The following is a 17,739-nucleotide window of genomic DNA, read 5'->3' on the forward strand; positions in this document are numbered from 1 at the left end:
ATAAACTTTACTTACTTACTTACTTACTACTTGTACCTGTGTAATGACAATAAAGTTGAATGTAATGTAATGTAATGTAATCTAATCTAAAGAGTAGTAAATTAAGCATAATATAAATGCATTAGTTGCCACAGTATATTATGCAGTGACAAATATTTTCGCTAGCGCACAGTACGTTAGGCCTACTCTCATTAAGCAACTATGTGGACAAAAGTTGAAGCATATTACTTAAATTTGCATAAATTGGCTTGGGGGCGTTTGATTGGTTGTCGGGTCTAACTAAGGTGGGCTTCAAGGTTCGATTTTACCATTTGTTGTTTGACTTTTTCAAGTAAAAATGGTTTGTAGGGAGAAGCTTGTTATACAAAAAGCTAAAAAAAAAAAAAAAAAAAAAATCGCTTCAAATATGCACTTATGTCACATGCAGTAGCTAAAAGTTACTTGACTAGTTGTTGATGTAAGGATTTCTTTTTCTTGAGAGAGTGTTTTAAAGATTATTTGGTTGTGCATGTGCATAAAGCCTAGCCTGTTTCCTTTCGGCACCCATCTTCATTAAGGGATTCAGACTGGACATGTCCCTCTCGGTGGTGTCTCATTGAGCAATGTGTCCTTTTGCATGGTTGATACAGTCTTCAAAAAGTATCTATATGTTGTTAAGTGACAAATACTGTAGTTTTTTTTTTTTTTTTAAATCTGCCTACTCTTGATCCATGGAGTGAATTCAAATCATGAAAAAGCAACCAAAGATCAACGAAAATTAAGGCCAAATATGTCGTTGACATTTCAAATTGATCAAGAACTGAACACAAATGTCCAGCGGGTTGTACCTAGTAAATGTACTGAGAAAGTGATGCGGGCAGGGGCCTGGACATAATGCTGTTTTGTTTATATAACTGGGGATCCAGAATAAGAGGACGGGCGTCGCTGGAGTACTTAATGCTAGAAGATAGTCCAACAAGCAGCCAACGTTAACATCACAGCCAGGATGCCCTGTCATTGGCTGGGCCCTATGCTGCCACACGAGTAAAACAATCAAGTTGGAGTGCGTATGTTGAATGTGTGCTGTGTGTGTGTTATGTTGTGTGATGTTGCGTGTGTGTGAAAGTAAGACCGATGCGATGTAAGGCTGCTGGGTTGTATAATGGACCCGTGCTATAAACAGCTTTTAATGTCTCAAAAATTGATAATGATTCAGTTAATAATTTTGGATTCAATAATCTAAGTCGACCTCCAGTCTGGTCATTCGACTTTGAATTCGTACAAACAAGAACACAACTTAATACCATCAACCGCATCATGTCTGTCCTGCAGGATCAAAATCAATGAACGACGCGCTTTCAATACAGAATTTTATTATTTTTTTTTAAAATTATGTACATCAGAAACAGGGGGTAAGCGGACTGCCGAAGTTGGAAATCAAAAAGCTCAGCACAAGGGAAAAAAATATGGGAAACACAGCGTATAAATAATACTAGTGAAAGTGACAAAAATTTGAAAAAAAACCCCTACTGGTAAGCATTTAAAAACTTTGTATGACAAAACGGCTTAACATGTTGAACCAAACCGACAAAAGTACAACAAAAGCACTGAAGGGATAAAATGATAAATTGTTGAAACAACAACAAAAATACTCTAGAACAAACCGATTGAAAATAGGAACAAACAAAATTGGTTTTTATTTATGTTGAATACGAAAGACACAAGGGTTAAGTAAAACGTCCAAGGCTCCTTCCTGAGGCATGTGTTTGATGGTCTGTTGGCCCTGAAGTGCTGTGTGGTGTGTGTGTATGGTGTGTGTGTGTGTGTGTGTGTGTTTCTTTTTTCGAAAATGTCGAACAAGGCGACAAAACATTGGGGGGAAAAGCGTAAAAAATATTGGTAAAAGTGACAAAAACTATGAATAAAACCACTGGCAGTAAGCGCCAAAACCTTTGGAAAAAAGGCTAAAATGGCAAAAAAAAATGACAAAATGTCCACAAAAAGGGACAAAGACATTTCAAGAAAAGTGTTAATACAAAACCTTGAGTTAGGGACCACAAAAGTGTTTTTTTCATGTTGAGGGAAAGACAAAAGAGTAAGCTGAGGCTCCTTCTTGAGGCATGTGTTGTTGTCCAGGATGCAGCATGGGTGTGTGTGTCAGAGCACGTGGACCGTGTGGTGGTGTGTGGGTGTGTGGTGTGTGTGTGGTTGTGTGTGTGTGTGTGTGTGTGTGTGTGTGTGTGTCACCTGTGTATTCTCACCGGCAAACATCACAAGCTTTGCAACATTCCCTATACAAACCACAGCTATGGCCCCACATTTAGACGCCAACACACACACCTAACCTGGACCGGCTTTAACAAGGCTGTTGTGGACAAGCACCGGGGGGGGGGCTATGGGGGGGGGGGAGACGACATATAGAACACTTAGCGTGGTTCTGGTTGGTTGGTGTTTTCATGACGCGCACCCCAGAACAACCAGTCTGGAAGGCTAACACTTTCACAACTCATTGGGACACAACTGCCGTGTTATGTGATAAAGAGGTCACAGAGGTCCAGTGGCGCTCCATTATTCACAGAACGAGACATCCTATGCACTGACATGGGGGTGCACGGTATCTGAGCAATGATCACCATGCTAGTACTATTCATTACTCCGTATAGCGCTAGCAGAGTGACTATTGTTGCAGTTCAACATGACAGAAAAGCACGATATGTGGAGTAATGGAGGCGGCGCTCTATGGACCCAACGGCTGCCATAGCTCTCACAGGCCATGGTAGTGTTTCAGTGTAGCTGGTAAGGTTCAAAAACACCCAACTTGACCGCTATTAAGTTAACGAACTGATGAGTCTTTCTGATGACGTGCGTATACACGTTCTGATTATTAAACCGCACGGATTCCACGTGCTCGTACGCACCGATGGCGCACGGGGATCATGCAGACACACCCATGGGGAGGAGGTCGGGGGGAGTTGGGTTCCAGTTAGTGCACAGGAATCGGTAGAAACGCCAGTTAATTAAGCACAGTTGGTATGTGCTCCGCGAGATGTATGGTCCGTCTCGCGTGATGAATAGCCCTAACGCGGTTAAAACGCCTTTCGATCGTCCTTCCCGAGGGGGGAAAATAGGGGAACACGACCCTATGGGAAAGCCTAAGCGTAACCGGCATTTCGAGTTCCCCTCGAAGAAAAATTCCCTCTTTCTCCCTCCCTTAAACAAACGGGAACGTCTGGGTTAGTGAGACACTGGCCCACTATTCCTAACCCTCTTTGACTCGCTACACCGACTGACAATGTGGAGGGGGACCTCAATCTGCTGCTGTATGTGTGTCTACCCTGGCCAGGGCCGGGGCACTAGCAAGTACCTCACCGGGGCTTGCGGTCCGGAGTTCCTGAGAGTCCACGCTGTTTGGCACACAGTCTCCTGTGGTATGTCTCATATACGTAGAAACCCTCTGTTTTCCCTTAAAATAGAACTTGTCCCGACGGTACTCTGCCCGCATGATAGGCCTCGCTAGGCACCGGCGTCTGATCAACCATGGGAAAGCCTATAGTGTAACCGACGCAGTTTGAGTTCCCCTCAAAGGGGAACGTCTCGGGTTACGTATGTAACCCTTGTTCCCCGAGATAGGGGAACGCGACACTATGGGAAAGCCTATAGCGTAACCGACGCAGTTCGAGTTCCCCTCGAAGGGGAACGTCTCGGGTTACGTATGTAACCCTTGTTCCCCGAGATAGGGGAACTCAAACTGCGTCGGTTACGACACTATAGGTTTTCCCATAGTGTCGTAACCGACGCGGTTCGAGTTCCCCTCGAAGGGGAACTACTTAGGTACTAGTAAGAGACTACTTTTTTTTTTGTATGTGTATGGCTGCAATTTCATAGGATGATATCCAAACCTGTGAGGGAGCAGTCTGTGAGAGCTGTGTGGAGGCAATCTTAGCCCACAACTGCCCTGTACAACAGACACATGCTTAAAAACGCAGAATCCATTATGTCGGATAGTTCCCACCCCCTGCATGCAGAATTTAAGATGCTGCCCTCTGGTTCCCGCTTCAGTCAGCCACCAGCCAAAACAAATACATAGAAATTCTCCTTCGTACCCTCCGCTATCTCTCTGCTTAACTCTGTAAAGAATAGGTAACGTCTGCACATTAGGCACACTTGAACTTAAACTTTCCCCATTTGGTCTGACCCTGTATTTTTAATGTTGTCGTGTACTGTATGTCAACTTCTTTGCTACTGCAGCAACACTAATCGCCCCTCGGGGACAAATAAGGGTCTTGAACTTTCAGCTAGTATTGTGCGTGCGGCCCCTTTGAGTTTTAAGAAACTCCACCAAGGTTCAGAAAAAAACACGATATTTACTACTTCTACCTCACAGCTAATAGTCATCAATATTATCACGATATAACAAATTCTCGAGATCTGGTCAAACCTCTAATTGTAAACCAATGTAAACCCCGATATGGGGTATGTTTTTAGTTCATTACTGCATTAACAATAACCTATTTCATCCAAATTGGTTATATTTCCAAGGCTTGAGTTTTTAGCAATTAGTGTCATCACAAATATAATTAGATTCTGGTTTTCTTACACTAAAAATACTAGGGTCAACGTCCATTTTAAGTCCGGTTTGCTGCAAATACTTCTGTACTGTTACTTAAGTCAACTTTTGAAGGCAAACCTTTTACTTGTAATAGCGTATTTGACATGCTAGTATTACTTCTAAATACTTCCAACACTGGTGGGTTGACGATTGGAACATGTTGGGACATCTGTGGACAGTGCAAACCAAACCACGCATGGATTTCTTTCTCAAATGACATTAGTTCTGTTTCTCTAAATACCCAATCTTACACACCCAAAAATCTACTTCTAATCTAATCCTCGACTTCAAAGCTTATTTTTCACGGCAAACAAGTCACCATTGGAATATTATGGAAGGTTTGTTGAAGACGCAGAGCAAATTGACTACAATCGTATTATGCAATACTAAAGACACACTGTAAATCATTAGGGAAATATCATAGTGATTCAATGGCCCTCGCCCCTTTGTAAGCAGCCCAAGTGGCTGAGCTCCCGGTGTCAAAGATGCCGGCGGGGGACCAAGACAACACCGTTGTTGCCAGGGATGGTGCAGTCAGGCAAGGCAGCATATCAACCTGCAGCGCAAGTATCCAGCCTGCTACCCCAGGCTTGTTGTTGTCATACACAATGTGCTATTCCTTACATAACAGGAGGCCTGTGTAGCTGTAGGTAAAGAACTACTTCAATAGGACACAAACACACTCATACGACCTACAACTTCTGAATGATTTCCATATTCCTTGTAAGGAATATTGTAGTTTATGGTAAACACTGTCTTTAGGTAATGTGTCAAATGCTGGTTGAGTTTAGCTACAAACACCCTTCTTCTTTCCCAGGCAGGTGAGCACACCACAGATAGCTTATTAAAAGGTCATCGTTACCTTTCTCCTCTGGCATTGTCACTCAGTTGTTTTCCCAAATGTGATATCTTGTCACGTCCTGTAGGGACAGTTATGTGGATAATATCCCCAAAAATCGGTTCAGAGTCCTGTGGTGGTGTTGCAAGACATCGTCCGCACGCTCTGTAGCTCTGGTGTAATAATAGTGAACGCTCTGTCCCCCACTATCTCTGGAATGAGCTGTAGGTCATATGAGTGTGTGTGTCTCTCTCTCTCTCTCTGAGTTATGCAGCTATATGTTATTAATAGAAGCATGTGCAGCTCAAAGAGAATGACACCTCCTCCTGGTAATCTATCACTGGGTGTGTCCCAGTCTCTCACGTCCATGACAAATTCAACCTTAAAGGTCCAATATGTAATATATTTACTGTAATGAATCCAAAAATTACCCCAATATGTCATCAGATATTATACAAAGTTTTTTTTTCTGACATCAATGCTGATGCCAGTATTTTCTCCTTTTGAAATTTCCGTTCCGTGATGGAATTTGTTTGGGCCGGGTTGCCAGATATACCTGTAAAATCTTAAACCCAGCATGCTACAGCTGTAATGTTCGGTATCAACAGGTATAGATTCTACAAGACCTAAAAAACAACCCGGCATGTTTGTAACAGTGACCAGAGACAAAGTCACAAACCCCGGGTAACAATAAAGGGGACGTATTTGAAAGATGGAGACAGCTTAGAGCCCAAAAGGGCGCAGTCGGTTTGTTTTAATGCTCACATCGATTTTATATTCATCCTGCCCAAAACTGCTTGGGTGCTGCACCAAACAGTGGTCATGCTAACTTTGTACTCGCCATCCCTTTTTGTAAAGATTTGAGAGATGCGGACTCTGCAAAACATTGTGTAGACCGAGCCAGCGGCGAGCCTCCTCAAGCTATCCAAATAAACCCGCATTTTACATTAGTAATTTAAATGCTTGTCCCTGAAATCGGGATGTCACCAGAACCGATACTGCCGATAACCGCCGGTTCGCGTTAGCACCGTTAGCGACGATTTAACGTGGTCTCAAAATTGGCATTGAGAATCGGGTTATTTTACTGGTATTAGCACCGACTACTGAATAGTTGGTATTGTGACAGCCCTACCCTGAAAATACACCCAGAGATTAGCCCCCTGGATTAGCTATTAGCTAGTTTGGCTAACTGGAGAGAGGTCTACTTTGAGGCCATTTTTAGCTGGATGAAATAACTCCTCAATATGGAAAAGGTGGTTTCTGGTAGTGACCAACCCACATGGACGTACCACTAATACTGCAGTTTTTATTTTAGCTATACTTAGCTTTGTAGCCTCTCTTATCTGGTTTTGCTTTTTTGTCCCACAAACTCAGCTCTCATAAACATTTCCAACAGCAGCAAAGAAACCTTAGCTAACCCAAAGACAAAGCTAGCAACTTAGAGATTAGGAGAAAAGTGGAACATCTAGCAGTTAAACAGCAAAAACATCTTTCCAGGAGTGGGTTTAGACCAACAAAGAGCTAAAAGGAGAATACAAATTGCACTTGCATACGTCAGGTGGACATATATGGCTCCAAAAGAATGCTAATGCCGCTTCATGTCATCTCAGTGTGTGAGTAGGCAATTGTTTGCTAGCACGCTAGCACGTTAGCTGTAACATCTTTACAAGGCCACATAGGTCACATTTTTAGTTTTTAACTTGTTTCTTTCTGCCTAAAAGTAGCCAAATGAATTACATAATGGATATTTAAGAAGAAGAGCACATAGTACACTATTTCTTCTGGGTAAAATATTCAAAATTTATAATTTCAATTCATAATTTCTACTCTTTGATCCCCTATGGGGAAATTACAATATACACTCTATTGTTATTACACACTAGACACAGGCCTAAAATACAGCGACTGAGGGGGGTTCGGTGCCTTGCTCAAGAGCGCCTTGGCAAAGAACTGGCATCTCTCCAGCTACCAGTCCACACTCCGTACTTTGGTCCGAACGGGGGCTTGAACCCAACCCAACTCCTTACGGACTGAGCTACTACCACCCCTCAAAACTTGAACCCTGGACCCTCAGATGAAAAGTCTGATGCTCTACTGACCGAGCTATCCGGGCCCATAGAGGGCCCAGGACCCAAAAGGCCCCAAAGGATAATAGATGAACAGTACAAAGCGGTACAGGCCCTTTAAGAAGTTTCAATCTGCTCTTTATATGTGTGTAGGGACCTAAAAACTCATAGACCTATTACACCACTTATTACCCACCTACAAACACTTTTAACAGGCTTACTTAGATTTAACTGGATGTGTATCCGCATAGATCCAGCTAAGATTCTGTACCAGAGCCAGTATGTTATTTGGATAATGATGTGGCACTAAGTTCACACCCAGGGACAAGAATAACTTTCTCCTTATAATACAGATTTTTATTGACACTGTGATAGTGTGGGTCACATCATAACCTGTCTCTGTAGTCTACAGGTCTGGGACTAGATAAGGACTACATATCCCGGAGCTCACCTTCAGGGAAATGTAGCAAGCTTAAGATGCAGGAAACTGGACAAGTGGCTTGTATTGTATTGAAGTTAGACTCTTACAAATTGTACAATACGTAGAGGGGCGTGCTGGGGCCAAAGGTTTGTAGTTTGGCACGTAGAGCGTATTAACCCTTGTGTTGTCCTCGGGTCAAATTTGACCGGTTTGCAAAAACGCTTTACGTCCGAAAGAATGTCAAAAAAAAGAGACAAATGTTGAAAAAAAACCTACAAAAAAGCAGGAAAAAAAAGTAACAAAAACAGTAGTCTCGAGAAAATCTAAAAAAAGTGACAAAAAAACCTTCAAAAAGCGACGTAAAAAGGGGCAAAGAAATTGTTAATTGTTACTAAAACATAATTTAAAAAAAAAAAAAAGCCAAAAAAGTGGCAAAAAATAGGAATAAAAATGGACAAAAACGTTGAGAAAAGTTTAGAAAAAGAACCACACAATGTTCAACCCAGAAATACATAAAGTTGCAGGTCAATGGGAAGACAACACAAGGGTTAAGTTTAAAGATTAGCAATCAGCAAGTTGTCACACAAACCATCTACATCATGGGTCTCAAACTCGCGGCCCGGGGGCCAATTGCGGCCCGCGGGAAGATATTTTGTGGCCCCCTACTTGACATCAAAGTTAAGTGTTAGTGCGGCCCGCGCGTTCTGAAACTTTTTGTCATTGCGCTTGTCACTTATGGGCTACCGTAGTAGTCTCCTGACAGCGGCGTGACGGTTGTCAAGCTAGCTAAGTACTCGTTGCTGCAAATGCCTGAGAACTCTGTTGGGAAATGCACCAACCATATCAGATCTAGGGGTTTAAAGCACCGGCAGTTCCGCGCCCTGTTTGGAGGAAATAGTTTTTTTTTGGAATACTTGATGCGGCCCAGCCAAACCCAGACTCTACTTCCAGCGGGCCCCCAAGTAAGTTGAGTTTGAGACCCCTGATCTACATAGTGCTGATTAATATGAATTATCACCTGAAATAAGACCACGGTAAAAGACAAATGGCCTCGAGCTAACAGCAAGAATATTTTTGGCCAATTCTTCGTTGTTTGTGTCCCAAAGAAGATCGAGCCACGTGACCTGGTTTTGGTGAAGTTTTGGTGTTTTGTTAAAAAGCAATGAATTTAAAAATGGACACTCCCCATTCCTCCCCCCCCCAACGTTTCCACATCTTGTCCTATCAGAACCTGTTGTTGATGCAATGAACACTTGATTTGTGAAGGATCAACAATACACATGGATTAGATAGATAGATAGATAGATAGATAGATAGATAGATAGATAGATAGATAGATAGTAGATGATAGAAAAATTTTAAAAAAGATAGAGAGATAGTGATAGTATAGATAGATAGATAGATAGATAGATAGATAGATAGATAGATAGATAATGATGATAGATAGATAGATTAGATATAGATAGATAGATATATAGATAGATAGATAGATAGATAGATAGATAGATAGAGATAGATGATGATGATGATGATGGATGATGGATGATGGTGATGGATGGATGGATGGATGATGGATGGATGGATGGATGGTGGATGGATGGATGGATGATGGATGGATGGATGGATGGATGATATATGGATAGATGGATAGATGATGTGGATGGATGGATGGTGGATAGATAGATGGATAGATGTAGAGGTAGATAGATGGATAGTAGATGGATAGATGATGGATAGATGGATGGATAGATGGATAGATATAGATAGACTTTATTAATCCAGATTGGGAAATTACTCCGTTACATGCAAGTTACAAGTTACCAAGGACATACACACTACCTTAGACTTGGGATTGACCGACTTTTTTGGCAGTTTGCAGATAATCTGTATCGGCGTTTTATTGGATATTAACCCTCGGGTTGTCCTTGGGTCAAATTGACCCCAGTTTAAGTAAAAAAAAAAAAAAGTCAACATTATAAATATCAAAAAAACGTAAGAAAACACATCAAGAAAAGCACCCACAATTTAAAAAAAAAAAAGTGAAAAAAATGTTGGAAATAGCGATAATGTTGAAAGAAAAGCGACCAAAATGTTTTTTCCTAAAAACTAAAGGGTTAAATTTATCTAATAACCAATAAAGTTAATAAATTAAAAGGTAGTTTGGAAAAAACTACACCAGGGACTGCAGTCTACAAACTAATTTAGATTATTTAAGTTGACTTGGCTGACCTTAAGGAAGCTATTTTAGTGTTAATTTATTCTTTAATGTTACTATGTTGAAAGTTATATTCAATAATTGCTTGAAGCATTTCTCCAAAATGTTGTGTTGGAGTGTGGAACATTCCGAAATCTTAATTTTGATTTAAAGATTTTCATTTTGACTTTAACCCTTGTGTTGTCTTCCCGTCCACCATGAAAAAAAAAAAAAAAAAAAAAAAAAAAAGGTTTTTCAACCTTATTATTGCTTTTTCCTAAATTTCAAATGTCAGTTTTTCAATGTTGTGGGTGCGTTTTTCGTGGTTTTTCCAAAAGTTTCTTGATATTTTTAAGGTTTATATATTTCAGCGCTCATTTCGACGGCCCATTTTTAGTTTTTATACTGAAAACGGGTCCATTTGACCCAAGGACAACATGAGGGTTGAGTACATATCGGTTCCAAAACTTGGTCGGTTTCATAAACTACTAATTATTGGTATTGGTATCAGTTGATCACTAGATTAGACAATTGATTACCCATTATCCAACGTCCTACCTGATCTACCTTTCTATGTGGTCATTACACAGTACACAGCACAGCTACATGCAGTACCGCTGTCGTCTAGATGTCTGATTTATGTTCAGGGCTTCATATCGATCAGCTGTGTGTGAGACTGGCTTTACCTCTAAATATTGATCTGAGCTAATACCTAATCAATACCCATGGAGCACCAAGACTTAGCTTCAGGGATTCATCCGGACTCAAATAGCTTCACGCTTCCAGAGGCAAGGACAGAGCTGGCATGCTGCAGGGAGGGGATGGACAAAATCATTTAAACGGGATTTCCTTGACATTGAAATCACCGTTACAAATGGAAGAGGAACTCAGAGGCAGTGTGTTTTCAGTCTTTAACCCCCCCCCCCCCCCCCCCTAACCCCCCCCCACCCCAACCACCCCCCCCCCCCCCCCCGCTGTCCTCGGGGTCAAATTGACCCGTTTACAAAAGAATTATCAGTCAGAACTATGACCAAAAATTGTTGAAAAAAGTGACAAATGTTGTAAAAAGCTTCAAAAACGCAGGAAAAACTCAAGAAAAACATTTTTTTTTTTTTTAAATGCTGAAAAAAGTGACCAGACAAAATCGGAAAAAAAAATCGCCAAAGGTGACAAAAAAAATTGGTAAAAGTGACAAAAAAAAAGAGGAAAAAACATGATAAAAGTGACAAAAAATTGGACAAAAAATGGGGAAAAACGTTGAGAAAAGTGTAGGAAAAAACCATCAAAATCAAATGGAAGAAGAACTCAGAGGCAGTGTGTTTTCAGTCTTTAACCCCCCCCCCCCTGCTGTCCTCGGGGTCAAATTGACCCGTTTCCAAAATAATTATCAGTCAGAACTATGACCAAAAATTGTTGAAAAAAGTGACAAATGTTGGAAAAAGCTCAAAACCGCAGGAAAGATTCAACAAAAACAGTGACCGAACAAAATCTGAAAAATCACCAAAGGTGACAAAAACTTGTTAAAAGAAGTGACAAAAAAAATTGGTAAAAGTGACAAAAAAAAATGGAAAAAATATAATAAAAGTGACAAAAAAATTGGACAAAAAATGGGGGGAAAACGTTGAGAAAAGTGTAGGGAAAAAAACATCAAAATGTTTGAAATCACCGTTACCTCTGAGTTCTTCTTCCATTTGATTTTGATGGTTTTTTCCTACACTTTTCTCAACGTTTTTCCCCCATTTCCCCCCCCAGTTTTTGTCACTTTTACCAATTTTTTTTTGTCACTTCTTTTTAACAAGTTTTTGTCACCTTTGGCGATTTTTCCGATTTTGTCTGGTCACTTTTTTCAGCATTTAAAAAAAAAAAAAAAAATGTTTTTCTTGAGTTTTTCCTGCGTTTTTGAAGCTTTTTCCAACATTTGTCACTTTTTTTCGGGTTAACCCCCCCTGCTGTCCTCGGGGTCAAATTGACCCGTTTCCAAAAATAATTATGTGTCACAACTATGACAACGTTGAAAAAAAGTGACAAATGTTGGAAAAAGCTCAAAACCGCAGGAAAAATTCAACAAAAACAGTGACCGAACAAAATCAGAAAAATCACCAAAGGTGACAAAAACTTGTTAAAAGAAGTGACAAAAAAAATTGGTAAAAGTGACAAAAAAAAATGGAAAAAATATAAAAGTGACAAAAAAATTGGACAAAAAATGGGGGGAAAACGTTGAGAAAGTGGTAGGGAAAAAAACCTCAAAAATGTTTGAAATCACCGTTACCGCTGAGTTCTTCTTCCATTTGATTTTGATGGTTTTTCCTACACTTTTCTCAAAGTTTCCCCCATTTCCCCCCCCCAGTTTTTGTCACTTTTACCAATTTTTTTTTGTCACTCTTTTTTAAACAAGTTTTTTTCACCTTTGGCGACTTTTCCCGATTTTGTCTGGGCACTTTTCAGCATTTAAAAAAAAAAAAAAAAAATGTTTTTCTTGAGTTTTTCCTGCTGTTTTGAGCTTTTTCAACATTTGTCACTTTTTGGGTAACCCCCCCTGCTGTCCTCGGGGTCAAATTGACCCGTTTCCAAAATAATTATGTGTCACAACTATGACAACGTTGAAAAAAAGTGACAAATGTGGAAAAAGCTCAAAACCGCAGGAAAAATTCAACAAAAACAGGACCGAAAAAACTGAAAAATCACCAAAGGTGACAAAAAACTTTTAAAGAAAGTGACAAAAAAAATTGGTAAAAGTGACAAAAAATTGGAGAAAAAAAATCTACAAAAACAATAAAAAGTGACAAAAAAATTGGAAAAAAATGCAAAAAAAAAAAATGGTAAAAAGGGACAAAAAAATGGAAGAAATATAATAAAAGTGACCAAAAATTGGACAAAAAATGGGGGGGGGGGAAAAACGTTTTTTTAAATGCTGCAAAAAGTGACCAAACAAAATCGGAAAAATCGCCAAAAGGTGACGAAAACTTATTAAGAAGAAGTGACAAAAAAAATGGAGAAAAAAAATCTACAAAAACAATAAAAAGTGACAAAAACATTGAAAAAAAAATGCAAAAAAAAAAAATTGAGAAAAGTGTAGGAAAAAAAACGTCAAAATGTCAAAATGTCAGCCCAGGAAAACCCAAAGTTGCAGGTTGATGGGAAGACAACACAAGGGTTAAGGGGAGGATGGACGGTGATGGTGTCAGGGTGGAGATTTGGCCTGGACCCAAAGTATTTATAGTTATGTAATTTAATAAACAAAACCAAAGAACAGACCGACAAAAGGTGTCTAGAAAAACAGCAGACAATGACATCTAAAAGGAGGCAGAAGAGAAAACAGGAAAAACAGGAACACGGAGACTAGGCAGGTAGACACACACAGGTAGACGCGCGCGCACACACACACACACACACACACACACACACACACACACACACACACACACACACACACAGAGAGAAAAAACAATGATGTGACAACGGACAAGGGGAACACAAAGACTAAATACACAGGGAAGACATCTGAAAATCCCTAGAGCGGGAAAACTAAGGCAGGAAGTAAAACAAGACGACGAGACTGTCACAATAAAACAGGAAACAGAACAAGACCGAAAAATAAACACAATCACAAGACGTGCCAGACAGCCGGGCTAACAAATAAAGACAGGAAGACAAGTGACCAAGGATGGAACCGAACAGTGGATTTTTCAAAATAAAACAGGAAGTTGACTAACAAACAGAAAACATGGAACCGGCTAAAACAAAGTAACTTGACACAAGGACAACAACATGACAGATGGACCTCTGAATGTTTGTGATGGTGTAGCGTGACTCACCAATGGTTGACTGTATGCACAGCGAGCGTAGAGAAACAATGGGCTCATTCTTCACTCTGCTGGTCTACGGTCCCCTTAGCGTACTGGTCCTGAAGTTGGACCTTCTCCATCTTCTGGGACCCACTAAAACAATGGCCACTTCCACAATGGTGAAGTGTGCAGGCGCCGTTCATTAGGCGCCGTGCCAAGCACTCAGAACCTAACTGGACCAGATGACCTGAGGGGGGGATGGTCTGCCATCCATGAAACAAGTGACCCCCTCTCCTATGATGGACCCGCCTACACAGAGTCTCACATGGTCAGACCTATCTCCACAGCGCTGTGGAGGAAGGTCTGGCTCCTCCACACGTATATTCCTGGTGGTTTTGATTTCTTTAAACTGATGACGATCGTCTTGGGCGGCGTGGTGTCGATGGTTCTGTAAATTGGTCCCAGGAAGGAATACTGGGGACCCCCCCCCCCCCCCGCACAAGACCCTCCCCCCCCCCCGCACAAGAAATGCCACAAACAATATCGCATGAAGTTAACTGTTAAACCAAATAGTAATGAGAGCTACTTCAATTAGCTGGTTAAATTAGTTAGCGCTTAGCAGAGTATCGTCATTTGTAACATTTCTTTGTCCACAGCAATAAGCAACGGGGGGGGGGGGGGGGGGGGGGGCAGTAGCCCAGTCTGTAGGGAGTTGGGTTTGGAACCAGAGGGTTGCTGGTTCAAGTCCCTATTCGGAGTGTGGCTTGGTAACTGGAGATGCAACTTCACCTCTTGGGACTACCAAGTGCTCTTGAGCAAGCAACCACCTACCCCCCCCCCCCCCCCCCCCTTCCCGTTAACCGTGAACTTGCCCTTCCAGGTCAAAATTGACTTTTTTTTTTGGTGCTTTTCCGATGTTTTTGTCACTTTTTCCATGCTTTTGGGGATTTATTTTTAAAAACCTGAGCTGTTTTAATAACAGGTTTTACACTATTTTATTCTTGGAATTCACGGTCAACAAAGCTCATTTGTATGAAATTATACATTCGGGGGGTTTTTTGGGTTGAAAAGGCAGAAATTATGAATTATTTGAACTAGCAGTTAAGATGTTATGTCAAAGTTTAGTCCGGATACTGTTTTGAAACAATAAAAAAAAAAAAAAAAAAAGACTTCAAATGCTATGAGAGTAAATAAAACGCCCAAAAAAATTCAATGAAAGTAATGTTTAATTTTAACTGAAGAACGTTGTATGGAATCATCTGTTATTTTCGGGCAATTGGATAGAAAGAAATGCACATTTCTGATATAAAACACTATGGAAACGGGTCAATTTGACCCGAGGGCAACACCAGGGTTAAATCCAGTGTTTGAAGACCCAAGACCCAAAAGAGAAATTTGGTGTCTCCCCCGGGACCCACGTTTACAAAAAGACACCACGAATCATGGTTACATCTACATTTTAAAACTGTGGACAAAAGAAGGAACAAACCATGAATTTAAATGTATATGAAGTATATTTATTCCATTATAGACGTAAAAATAAACCTTTCTGTGTCCCACCCCGTTCTCAACTCATTATCTTACCCCCTCCTGGGATAAGAGAGAGAGAGAGAGAGAGAGAGAGAGAGAGAGAGAGAGAGAGAGAGAGAGAGAGAGAGACCCCCCACCCCCCCCCCCCCCACAGCATCTGAGCTGAACAGACCAGTGGAGCCAATGAGAACGCTCATTTACATCAGATTGATGTGCATGTTACTCCGCCAGTTGGCGACCCAATAAAAAAATTCTGGGTCCCGACCCATTCTGGGTCCCGACCCTAAGTTTTGGAAACATTGGCCTAAGGTAACGGAGTAACGTTAGCTCACGCCGATCGGATCTTAATGCCGGGTGGAAACCGGGTCGACACGTACAGCAGCTGTTTGGAGGTTTCAGGATTTGGCCTCGAAGTAAAGGAGGACGTAGGACCTAGGAGACGGAGGACAGGCGGGTGATCGGTCTCCACTCTGCGGGAGCTTATTAAGAAAACGACCCAAAAATAACAGACGGGATGGACCAGAGACGTGTGGAAAGAACGAGCTGATTGAAGGCGAGCAGAGTGACATGCCCCCCCCCCCCCCCCAACTCCTTTCTCACACATCCTCAATTAAGCTCTTCTTTCTTTCCCCTGTCGTCTGAAGCCGTGACGGATCATCACTAAACCAAAGGAAGGTCTCAGTAAATGGGAAAGCTTCAGGGAACACTGGACTGGACTGGACTTTTCCATGTGACTTAGCAGCAGGCACCGTGTGTGTGTGTGTGTGTGTTGTGTGTGTGTGTGTGTGTGTGTGTGTGTGTGTGTGTGTGTGTGTGTGTAAATAAAAGACAAAGGATCTGCATTGCAAATCATCCAGCACCAGAGCTGCCGAGTGGCATCCACGACAAATACAAAAGCGGGACCCGGACTGGGTCCCGGCGCTTCCGGCCGGGGCCGAGACCACGAAGCCACGACGCGATTTACAGCAGCACGATGACATTTACGAGGATACAAAATGCCAAGTACGATTGTAAAAAATGCCATTTTTGGGGCTCGCGTCATAGGATTCGATGCAAGATTTGGGGCTGGGAAAAACAATCAATTCAAAAGATGCATCGTGATTCACTCTAGAACGATTCAAATATATATCTGATGAGATCATGTGTCATCTAATAATTAGGCAAAACACACAAAGTTCTTGATGATGATCTACTTTATCACATTACATGTGACCAGCCCATGTTCTCCACCTTTAACCATGACTCAGCCTCTGACATGGAGGATCACCGAGAGAGACGGTGACTCAGCGCGTTTGAGGCTTAAGCATGACTATAATGACATAATAAATACCTTAGTAGACAAAATATTGCATTCAAACTTCTCTGTGACTGCACATGCCATAATCTAACAAACTCAGATGTATGTATATTTCTCTTGAATCACACGTGGAAATGTACGTTAAAAAAAAATTGTCGCGTCGATGATCGGTTTGGAATCGAGTCGCGAGGTGCCCAGAGAGTCCCGCCCCTAGAAAGATTGTTAGTGCATTTTGAATAAAAAAAACCATTTGTCCTGTAAAAACTACTGACAAATAGCAGTTTCCATCGCGTACTTGTACACGTAACATTCGATCCTTGAACTACAATCAATTGTGCGAAACAGATTTTCGTAGTGTGGCGCGTGGCGGAGGACGGAAGAAAGAAAACGCAGCGGACCCAGAACACTGCAGCACAGACACGCGTACCCTGTGGAAAACCTGGGTCAGAAAAACAATCTGAGCCAGTCGGTAACAAAAAAAAACGGAAATGGACGATGAACACTTGCCCGTTGACGTTACATTGCAGCTGTATCGCCTTAGACTGGACCATGTCAACTTTTAACCCCATTTTTTGTGATTAAAAAAAAACTGGAAATGGGTCAAATTTGACCCGAGGACCACATGAGCGTTAAGAAAAGCTTGTCTAACTTAATTGCCTATGGTGATGGGACCCTAGTTTCCTATGTTTGTGTGTCTTAGTGACAACAAGCTAAAATGTACGTTAATAGTGTCATTTAATTGTCACGCTTGTATTTACCTTCTCAAAAGTGCTTGTTTTGCTGCTGACAGACTCCGATGTGTCGGACAATATTATAGAAAGGATCCATCCAGAGAAAGACCTTTAAAACCCAGACTCAATATTGCTAGCGTGTAAAGAGAGCCAACATACAAGTTACCCTTTAAACCCACCAGGGTTCTGACTCTAACAAGAAACCACTAGGTCATACCTGGGCAGGTTACTGCACGACACACCTGGAGCGCTAAAGTGAACAAGACTATCGTAAAGAGCTTCGCTTCGA

General features: G+C 41.4%; 1 protein-coding gene across 16 annotated transcripts in view; it reads right to left on the reverse strand.

The window, feature by feature from the left end:
• The window catches only part of ablim2 (actin binding LIM protein family, member 2), a 123,533-nt gene that overhangs the window by 88,988 nt on the left and 16,806 nt on the right, over positions 1-17,739 (reverse strand). For 15 of the 16 annotated variants that reach the window (XM_032510960.1, XM_032510958.1, XM_032510957.1 and 12 more), the window contains exon 1: positions 5,451-5,683. The exons of the other annotated variant lie outside the window; for it this stretch is intronic. In XM_032510960.1, the coding sequence (XP_032366851.1) occupies positions 5,451-5,466 (16 nt within the window). In that variant the 5' untranslated portion in view covers positions 5,467-5,683. Of the gene's footprint in view, positions 1-5,450; positions 5,684-17,739 lie in introns of those variants that run through there. 16 annotated transcript variants of the gene reach the window in all.

This window comes from Etheostoma spectabile, unplaced genomic scaffold (assembly GCF_008692095.1).
Source record: "Etheostoma spectabile isolate EspeVRDwgs_2016 unplaced genomic scaffold, UIUC_Espe_1.0 scaffold302, whole genome shotgun sequence".
NCBI classification, from domain to species: Eukaryota; Metazoa; Chordata; class Actinopteri; order Perciformes; family Percidae; genus Etheostoma; species Etheostoma spectabile.